General features: G+C 43.6%; 1 protein-coding gene across 1 annotated transcript; it reads right to left on the reverse strand.

Moving 5' to 3' along the window:
- Positions 1-8,156: 8,156 nt before the first annotated feature.
- Positions 8,157-9,212, reverse strand: LOC104828413 (C-C chemokine receptor type 8-like). The gene has a single exon (XM_010562069.1). It carries the CDS (start codon positions 9,210-9,212, stop codon positions 8,157-8,159), a length of 1,056 nt encoding a protein of 351 aa, XP_010560371.1.
- Between the last annotated feature and the right edge of the window lie 1,454 nt (positions 9,213-10,666).

Consider the following 10,666-nt stretch of genomic DNA (forward strand, 5'->3'; position numbering starts at 1 on the left):
TTTTCATACTGACGAGGCACCATCTCTTATCTCCTGGTTATTCATATCTTAAATGCATCAAACATCAAATACTTACACAGTGCTCACCACTGACACTTCCAACTTCCCTCCCTCCACTCATTTTATTGAAAAAACTGTCAGGTAAGTCTAAGCCCCACAAGCCTGTGGTTTTTTCCCTGAAATCAGGGAGTCTCTCCTGGGATATAGCCTAACATTTTCTCTGCCTGAGAAAAAAGCCTAGAAAAATTAGGGCCAAAGGTTCTGGACATCAGCCACAACCTGGAAAAGCTGTGTCAGAAAGCTGTGACAGGTGAAAACACAATTTATCAGCTAGCTTGAGAATCAGTGTGAAAGAGAAGAATAGGATGACCTATTAGGAGGGGAGACAGGCTGACCAGCTGACATTGGAGTGCACTGGGATGGATGAGAGAGGACACCTGATTATCTTCTCCAGCTCAAGAGAAGGAAAGGAAGTGCTGAGAGAGAGAAAGAAAGAAAGAAAGAAAGAAAGAAAGAAAGAGAAGTTGGGTGTGGAAGTCATCTAGGGGCCACCAGAGTTTCAGATTTTCAGGTTCTTAAAGAAAGTTGAAGTCAGGCAAGCCTCAGAACTTAGTGGCATTATGAGGTCATTTCAGCAGAAAATTGTAAACCACAGAAAGTTTTGTATCTCACTTCTGGGTTAATTTATTAACGCATTTGGGGTTTGCATTGGATAATATATTTGGGTTATAATGTATTTCTAATTAAGAAAAGCAAAACCCCCACAAGGTATCAGAAAGAAGACCGTGTGAGGTATGTTTCTGTAGCCAAGACTCTAGTGTAAGGACTACAGGTAGTTACAGCATGTGGCCACAAATGAGCAATATCATTGATTTTGGCTGATCCAACTCTTCTTCTTTATATCTTTATCTTGGATCTCTTTAAGACTGACATCAAGCCCTGGAAGATGTTATACAAATCCTGATCACTATTGCATCCTGCCTCACTGAATTCAGTGGTGGATCTCAAACATGTGGCAGGACCTGGCTTTCAATTGGTTATCGTATACAGACCTGTGAAATCTTAGGTTTTCAGGGTGAGGCACATTCACTCTCTTACACCTGTTTTGGGTTTCCCCAAAGTGGTGCCATACTTCATAAATTTGCAGTGCTGCAACCCAGCATGTCTACCAAGGTGCTCGATGCTGCCTAATTGGCCTCATCTGTGGGGCAAAAGTAATGCTCACAATTCTGTTATGGGCAAAAAGGAAACACCTTATATGTAAACCCAAGAATTTATTGTTAGTGTAATTGAACTTTTAGGACCCTAATCCAACAGTAATTATTAGTCCAGATCTAATAAACTCAGAAAAAGAAAGAAAAGAGAAAAAAATTAAAAATACAGTAATACTTCTGGGCAGAAACTTCTTAGTAATAACAATAATAACAAAAATAATAGTTAAATTTGTTGTATACACACTTCCTAGTTTATACCCCTTTTCTAAGTGTAATGCTTTTACTCTTCCATTGCTCCTCTGAGTCCTAAGGTCAATGGCTTCAGCCTGTTGGTCATGAAAGGGTCCCTCTACACCTCATGCTCTGTCCCTACTTCTCAAGGCCTCTGCTATTACACTAGGACTGCATTTCTCTGTGTTGCAGCATCATGTTCAAAAGAATAACCACTGTTTACTACTACCTGTATAAAAACTGGTTGTGCCACACAAAGATAAGCAAAACTAGGACAAATTAAATATAGGAACCTGCTCAGAAGAACTGCTGTTGCAGCTAAACCAAGCAAAAATAAAGGTTCAGGCAGGTCAAGATGAGTTCAAAGCCAGGCTGGCAAGCCTAAGTCCCAAGGCCTTGCATACTCCATGCAAAGCCTGTGGCCTGGCAATAGCAATACCAGTACCATATTACTGGGCGACAAGGCTCAGAAGACACTCGGAAAGCACAGTTTCCATTTTCAGGGTTACAGAACTCTCTCCCTTGTTACATCCCCCTGTAACAAGAGGTAATATTCAGTGAATATTTCACAAGACAATACTAGGAAGAGATAGTAATATCTTTCAGGAAATGTTTATATTTTTGAGTTGGAGATAGTGAGGCTAGAGGAATTCAGCAATGTCTCTTTCACTCACTAACCTTCCGCAGAGGGCAGCTTTGCTCAGCCCCAGCTTTTGAGAGCCAACAACCTGGCAGGTTGATACGGAGAAGCAAAGAGTTGTGCTGTGAGGAAAGGACTGGGGATAAAGGCACAGACTTACCCTCTAGCATGTTTACAGCAGAAAAGGAATCAAGGTGCTAGAGACTCCTGAAACAGAGGAAGTGGTCCTCAGGAGTGGGAAGGCTGTGCTATGGGAAGTGCCCCAGAAGAAACAAAAAGGGGCAAGGAAACTGAAAGCTCAGGAGTATGTTACAGTAGGTTGAAACTTCTGAGTAGGAGAGTGGCTAAAACAGCTCCTGGAGTTAAGAGCAGTGCCAAGTCATAACTTCACGTTTCCCTTACCTGCTGAGAGATGAGATGATCTTTCACTTTACAATTTTATCTTCTACCATACAACAACTATAGTTGACATATTTTTTTCCATGTTCTTTTTAGACACCCTGTGCTGGGTTCCCAGCAGTTGGTGGCACTATTTGGTTTTGTCACAAATCTCGTATCCCAGCCACAGACTCTAAGGCTTCTTCATGTCTCCCATGCCCCAGCTGTCACAGACTACTGACATCCATGTCCCTGAACTGCTGGAGAACCTGAGAGACTCTCCAAAAGCCAGTCCTGGGGACATTTTGGTGCACGGGCTGTAATAAGTGGAGAAATGTGTTTATTTTGCACAGTTAGAGGTACATCTGAACTAGGTCCAGGACCAGCAGCCATATGACCTGTTAGTCATAGCTCTCAGCTGTTGCACAGCAGAATGCTTTTTTGACCTCACAGGCTTGTGTCTCTGAAGCAGTCTCTCTATGTGATACTGTGTTTACTATGTTGGCACATTTCTTATTTTGAAAGTGACTTTGATATCTCTTCATGACACTGAACTGCCCATTGAAGAAATTGAACTGGAAAAAAAAGTTACTTCTAGCACCTGAAGCACTTTTTCTAGGTCTTTGCCATCTAGTAGTGTGTGTGACTTGTGAGCTAACCTTGCTACTGTGAAATAATCTGCAATGTCTTTTGAATGTCACACATTTGCCAAATAGCCTAACCTCTTGGGAGTGTGTGGTCCCAGGGCTGGAAAGCTGCCTGGTGCTGCCAGTGACAGGGGTCTGCCTGGAGACCGCTGCCCTTAGCATCTAATAGGCAGCAAAGAACAACTGGTAGGAGCATGAATAAATTTTTCAGCTCTTCAGAGGCGTATACTCATGATTTCCTAAACTTACTGAGAAGATTAACTTAAGTAATGTGGTATTATAAGATGAAGTTTAATGTGATTTTTTTCTAGAGCTGTATCATCCTTAAGTATTGCATGATTTCTGACATCATTTCAACGAGTGGTTTCTATGGGTTGATTCCCACTTTTTTCATACTGCTTAAGCATCTTAAATGAGAGTTCTACCTGTGTTTTTCTGTTTAGTTTTAATGTAGGAGCTTGAGCAGATGCAGCCAAAAAAAGTCTAATAAATGAAACTCCAGTATTTAGTCAGAAATCAACATCCGATTTTACTCCCTAGAAGTGGAAGAAGAAAGAAAGGTAGACTTTTTCTACAACTTCTGTGGGTTGTCTCCCTTGACCTTCTGTCACTGTTCCCATCAGGAGGGCATAGCCCCTTAGCTAGGTCACAGACCTCTACACCTGCTAGATGATAAGCGCAAATCCAGATGCCAACACAGAACAAACCAGCACTTTACCCTGTTCTCACACCAGGTGCAGCTCTTCATTTTTCCTTATGGAAAGATGGGGGCTTCATGGGGCCAAAGAGATAGAGAGCAAGAGTGTTCACAGCCTCCGAGTACTGTTCCTGAACAGCAGAACCTCATTTTATGGAATTTTTCTTCCTGTAGAATGATCTCCCATGTTCACTTTTTTAATCTCCCGGGAGCCCTCATCAAGTCAGACTTCTCATGACCCTAGCCTGGGGAGGTGGGCCAAATGTGACACATCTAAAATTCAATCTCACATCTTCTTAAGGTTGGGCTGTCTCATGGTAAGTCAGTACAACTGAGGAACATTACAAAACATGTGAACTTGGCAATCGCAGGCTGGAGAAAAGCCAGGAGGAATCACCAACAGCACCACATCTTACGTTATGTTCCTTTTCTAACTCTCACAGTTCTCCTTTGCACTGCTTTGCACAGTCTTACTATACTTTCTTTTTTTTAAAGGTCTGGTAGGTCTTTTTGAGGGTGTGCACATTTGGATGTTTTGTTGCACACTGCTAAGTGGTCTTGGACTAGACTAAGGTCAGACATTCCTGTCATAGTGTCTTAGGCATCATACTAGAAAAGGGCGGGGAAACATGAAACAGGAAAGTGGAGGGTTGTGAAAAATGGTAGATGAAAATCAATAGCTAGAAAGTTCAAGCAGGTTCAAACACATTTTAGAACTAGCTAGGGAAATGTTACCAAACATGAAAAGTGGTACATCAGTGCAACATCTGATTAGGAGATCTGTTCTACAAACAGCAATAGTTTCCTTATTCCATCCTTTTCAGAATAGCGATCAACTTTGCACTGATTTAATGGCACAAGATTGGGCTAGATATTTTGGCATATATGTTCACATTACTACACACAGCACCAGGAAATCCAGGTGACATCAAACATGAATGTTCCTTGGTGCTTTTGCAGTGGTGTTTGCAGCTGACAACATCTTAGCACATGAAAACTAGATGATCTGGTTATGAGTAGATTGCAAAATTCTTTTACCAATTTTACTTTGTGTCAGAACTCTTGAAACTGAGGAAATAGTGCATCTGCTACCTGCTTTATTCCAGGGAGAATCTGCAGAAGAAAGCAGATTGTCATTGACAAGTTTCTACCTAAAAAACCCCCCATGTAACGGAAAAAATGGCAGTGCCAGCTCCTTAATAGTATCCTACTAGTACAGTACTGCTATCCAGAACTGTTTCAGTGCATAGAAATGCAAAAATTTTTTAACATTGCTTAGTGTCTCCTTAGATTCTTTCCATCACATATAAGAGTAGCATAAAATCCTGTGGATCTGCAACATTAAAAAGAAAATTTCATGTTTAGAGAAGAGGCACAATTCTTCTGAAAGCTCTGCTGTGTATGAGTACTTGGGGTGATGCTGGATATGTTCGTGTCTCTATTCTGGTAGTTCATACAATAAAAGGGGCAAAATAGCTACTTGTATTATTCCTTTTTTTCAGCCACATTAGACGAAAAAGAGCCTTCTGAAAGGAAAAGTGTCCTAAGAATCTGCAATCTTGATCTGTGAGAGACTGACTGTGCTTGAGCAGAGGATGGGGGGTTTGAATCTACCCTTCTGGATTCTTAAATACCAGTCTTTCAAACTCAGCAGTGGAAGGCGAGGAGGAGGAGGAAGAAACTCTGGAGTGAGTCCAGCAAAACCTACTTTTTTACTTATTTGATTAAGGCTTCACATATCATTTGGACTAAATTTTGCTATTACACACACACACAGAGCATGACAAAACAATAATAGAAACCAAAGAGTTTGGCCCTTCTCTTGTAACCCAGAGAAAATCCTTGTCTGCTGCTGAAAACATTGCTGCATTAATGATGCAAGACTCTTATTGGGACTTTTTAGGTTCACACTTAACCAAATTTCATGATGGCATTGGAAGGAATTGTGCGTGGCTGGGGCATATTTAGTGCGTATCACTTTGAATGACATAGCAACCTAAGAAGGGGCATGATCTTTGAAAAATTATAGTGCTTTTGACCATCTTGTCTTTTTGAAATTTGAAATTCAGCAAGGCAAATAAAACGGTTGTTGAAAAATAAGAATTTAGGGACGTTGTCCCTTATTCCTTATTATTTCTTCTGACTAACAAGATTGCAGATATGATCCAAATGTGCTTTTTAAAACTAGAGAGTCCTTGAATACTGTCTTTACCTAAAAGCAGTCTTTGCTTGGTTTTGGTCTTTTTTACACAACTATTCACAGAACAAAGTGATCAGGGAAAATTGTTTGCTCTCTCACACATGCCCAATTTCAATCAGAAAAAAAGCTGCCAGAAAAGCTGCCAGGTATGAAATGATCATTCCCTGAAATCTAGAGGCCTAAAAAAGTGCAGGGGACTCTCCACAGATAGGTTATATCCAGGAAGGCAGCTCCTTGGTGCTGTAAGTCCCGTGCAGTCTGGACTGGACCGGGGCCCTCTCTTTGACCAGTCAGTTGTGTCTCTTCCCTGCAGCCAGGAAACTTGGCTCCTGGCTGCCAATTTTTGTGCTGTCTAAGCTGCAGTGATACAGCTTATTGGGAAAGTGTCTGTGTGTGAGAGCTGGCCAGAAAACATTTCCATCTTCCCTTCTCAAAATACCAATTAAAAAAGAACATATATATAACTTCTGTTTCGTCTCCCTTCCATTTTCATCTGAAACACCAACAGGTAGGATGATGGCAAATGTCACTGAACATCTTAAACTTTTATCCAAGTTCCAAAATTCTGGCCACAGGGGGAAGATATCTGACCTGAGATGCTGGCCCATGTTTCTTGTCAGTCATTGAAGTGCCTACACAGTACAAAGAAACCACAGAAATACACAAACAGAGGTCTTTTTGTTTCTAAATACCTAGAAGTCTTCTGAGAAGTAAAACAATATGATAATTGAGCTGCAGGGCATTTCTCATCCATTGAGGAATAAAACCTAGAAATGTTAATTACACTATGATAAATGAAAGAAGTATTTTCTATACTATGTAGCTAATGGCAAGAATATTTTGGCACTGAGGTTAGAAATGTTTTTGAAATTTTTAGGAAGCATAAAAAATGCAATATCTTCAGAAGGAAAGGTAGAACTAAGAAAACGTATTTTTATTACCCTAGAAAATAGTCTTTGACAATACCTAGGCTGTGTTTTTCCTGGTTTCAGGTACTCTTGTGTTTAACTCTTTAAATTTGCTTTACAGTAATATTACCTCAGCATAAATGTTATTTTTTCACTGTGAATTTTTATTGGGATTTTGAGAACAAATCCTTCTCAGCAGGAAACTGGAGGCAGGACTTATTTTGCTGAAGAGATCCAGGGCGCCTCTCAATTCCATCAGATGTATTTTATGTGATACCAGCTCAAAAATCAGCAAAACCATCCTTTCTTTATCCTAATCTAGGCTTGCGAGTCATTAGACAGACTTCCAGGAGCCAAGACAAAAAGGTGCAGGTAATAGGTTTATTCAAAGAAAACATTTTGAAAATGGCAGAAAATAATGACGTATGGAAAAAGAGATGGACCCTGTGTGCTACATGCCATTTTGTGGTGTTTACATTTAGCAGCCAGCGCTGGGGGCACAGAGCTGGGGGTCCCACACCTCTGTCGGTGATACAGCCTATCAGGCTGCTTTGATGACGACATATTCAAGTGATGGGCCCCTACGAGTGACCGGTACGGGAGGCACCCAGAGGCGTTGCTCTGCTGGTTTTGAAGGCATCACCCCCAAAGGCTGCTTTGGGCAGCAGCAGCTCCAGGCTGAGCCCCTGGGAGCGTCCCACAGCAAAGCAACAGGACCCTGAGCTGAGGGGCTTCTTTATCTGGGAGCTGGAGCAAAGGGGGAACGGTGACAGTGGCTGAGGTGATTCCTTCTTTGCAGTGTGAAGTAATCCCATGCCTGTCCCCTCGCCCACCTCCCGGAGGGGTGTCCCACACCTGCCCCAGGGATGCAGGCGTTCAGGTATGGAACAGCTTCCACAAGGCAGAGCATATTTGGGGGTGAGGCAGAAGCAATGCTTTCATCAGAGGAGAAAATAAGTACTAGAGGAAGCACTCGCCTGCTGAAATGTATTAAAAGAGCTCTAAAACTTGATCCAAAATCATTCTGTGACAAGCTGGTAGGGTCACCATCTTAGAAAAGCACCGTTGCTCTTAGGAAACTAACGCCGCCTCTTGCTGTGCCGTAGTCCGCAGCGTATGCCAAAAGGAGGCACAGGTACACTGGCCCTCCCAGGAGGACGCTGCACACATGGGACAGCCTGGGGGGCCACGTCAGAGCTAAGGCCGACTGCTCGCACCAGAAGGCGGCGGCGCAGGTGGGCTCACAGGAACCCCGCGCTGTCGGAGCAGCCGGAGAGCTGGGTGGGCCCTGAAAATGACTGCCCAGCCCCTGCACCCCCCACGGGGCTGGAGAGGACACGGACACAGGACTGAAGTAGACCTTTAAGGTGGGCCTTGAACATCACTCCGGCAAAGGCGTAGATGACGGGGTTCAGGCAGCAGTGGATGAAGGAGATGGTTTCCGTCAGCTGCAGGGCCAGGGCTATCTGGTAGCTTGCCTTGCAGTCATTGATGATGTGCAGGCTCTGCAGGGAGTCTAGGAACAGCACGATGTTGAAGGGAGTCCAGAAGAGGAAGAAAACAATGACAATGATGAAAATCATCTTGATTGCCTTGATCTTGTTCCGATTTTTGCATTTTTGCAGGTTTTTCAGTATCTGGGCGTAGCAGCAAATGAGGATGCTAAGGGGAATCAAGAGGCCTAAGATATTGGCTGCAAACTGAGAAGTGACCTTCCAGGTATTGTCGCCTGGGGGGTATGCGGAGACACACTGCACAGACTGCTCGATTTCCAACTGCTGGTTGAACATGATGTTAGGTACAGAAGCCAAGCCAGCCACCAGCCACAGGATTAAACTGATAATTATGCCAAAAGACGCTGTCCGTATCCTCATGGCATAGACAGCATGGACAATTGCTATATACCTGTCTATGCTCATGAGGGTTATAAAGAAAATACTGCTATAAAAACCTGTGTAATAAAATCCAGCCATTATCTTGCACATGGCATTGCCAAAAACCCACTGGTCTGAAGCGTAGTGGGCTTGGAAAGGGAGAGGCACAACGAAGAGGAGATCAGAGGCTGCGAGGTTCAGCAGGCAGATGTCGGTCATTGTCGTCAGCTTTTTCCTGGTCAGGAGAACCCAAAGGACCAAGGAGTTTCCCAGAAGGCAGAAGACAAACACAAGGCAGTAAAGAATAGGCAGAAAGAGAGATTTAAACCTGCGAAAGCTGTTTCCTTCATTGCACGGAGCAGCGTTTTCATCATATCCGTAGTCATATTCTGTTGTGCCACGGAACTGGCTTGTGGGATTCATCTCAGATACCTGTGCAGGAAAGAGCAAGGGATAAATGGCTGGCTGTCCTGGCATGGGACTCCCAGGGTGGCTTCTGCCTCTCTGTGCCACATAGAGCCCGTGGGTCAGCCTCCAGGCAGAGAGAGACTGCAAAATGCAGTCTCAGTCTCACAGGCTGGACACGAGCAGCTGTGCCACCCAAAGCCTGCGGTTGCAGCCTGCCAATCGTTCCTATACATACATAAGTACGAGCACTGGGACCAGCGCTCCGTTTCCCCGACGCTGCCTCAGTGCCAGTGAGTTAGCACCTTGTCATTACAGTGACAGGGAAAAATTTGTGCCCTGAATAGTCGTAATGGTGCAAAATGGTACAAAACCTGCATCTGATCTAAGAATCTGGATTTTCTTGTGCTCCCTGGGGTGAGGAAGCTTTATGCCTGTAGCATAAAGAACCTTATAAAAGTGTCTCAACCAAAGAAGCCATCACCCAGCAGCATAGCCACACTTTTAGCTGAGCTGATCAGGGCTAGATACTGGCATGGAGTAAGCTAGTTTTCCATGGATGGGTGCAGGATTGCATACAAAAAACCTCTGCAGCAGCAAGGAGCTCGCAGGGCTACACAGCAGCACTTGCAGTGCTGAGCTCTGGGCTGCTGCAGTGAGGATGCCACTGACCTCCGGGTTAGCTGGTGAACAGCTTGGCTGTGCCTGTTGCTAAACCAGAGCAGTTTATTGCTCCTGCCTGTTCTGCCCAACATCAGTTTTCTAGTTTAGAGAAAACCAAAGCAATCTGGGGGTATGTTTCCTCTCTGTCATTTCTGAAGGATTGCAATGAAGACAGCTCTAAGTATAACCTGCTCTCCAAAAGTGAGTCAGTGCTGTAGCCACCTTTTTTTTTCTTTTTTTTTCCTTCTTTTCAGATATCACCTCATGACCCCTATAAAACGGGATCTGTTTTGCCAAGTGTTCACATTTAAGAAGTAGTGGTTCTTTCAAAAGACACTATTTCAAAGGAGTTTGCCTTGTCACTGCTAAGACATTTGCATGTTTATTGTGCACTGCACCTATGTTACACTTGCATACAGGTTGATCGCCTCTTGAAAGAGCTTCAGAGACACAGAGTTTCCAGGAGGGAAGAATAATTTGTAATAATCATTGATATTAAGCTGTAGCAATAATATGAATGACAGTGATTAATTCATTAAAAGTAGAGGACATGCTCTCCTGAGTTAAAAATTGCTGCTCGGGTATACGAAAAGAGAGACAACAGTGAAAATTTTTGTATTGATGAGGAAGGAATCAGAACTCAGCCCTTTTTGCCTGGCTGTGTGACCTTGTGCAGGGAAATGGGAGGATCTGTATGCATAGCACAGAGGGGTGCTGGCGCCAGTGTTCATCCTCTGCTCCAGGTATGGATGCTGCTCATGCCTCGCTGACCTGCCTCAGCTTTTCTTGGGGCACCAGGGCTGCTTCCA

This window comes from Haliaeetus leucocephalus, unplaced genomic scaffold, assembly GCF_000737465.1.
Source record: "Haliaeetus leucocephalus isolate CR32 unplaced genomic scaffold, Haliaeetus_leucocephalus-4.0 Scaffold153, whole genome shotgun sequence".
NCBI classification, from domain to species: domain Eukaryota; kingdom Metazoa; phylum Chordata; class Aves; order Accipitriformes; family Accipitridae; genus Haliaeetus; species Haliaeetus leucocephalus.

What these genes read in the sequence shown, in the direction of transcription:
- LOC104828413 (XM_010562069.1), bottom strand. Translation starts at nt 9,212, where the DNA reads ATGAATCCCACAAGCCAGTTCCGTGGCACAACAGAATATGACTACGGA.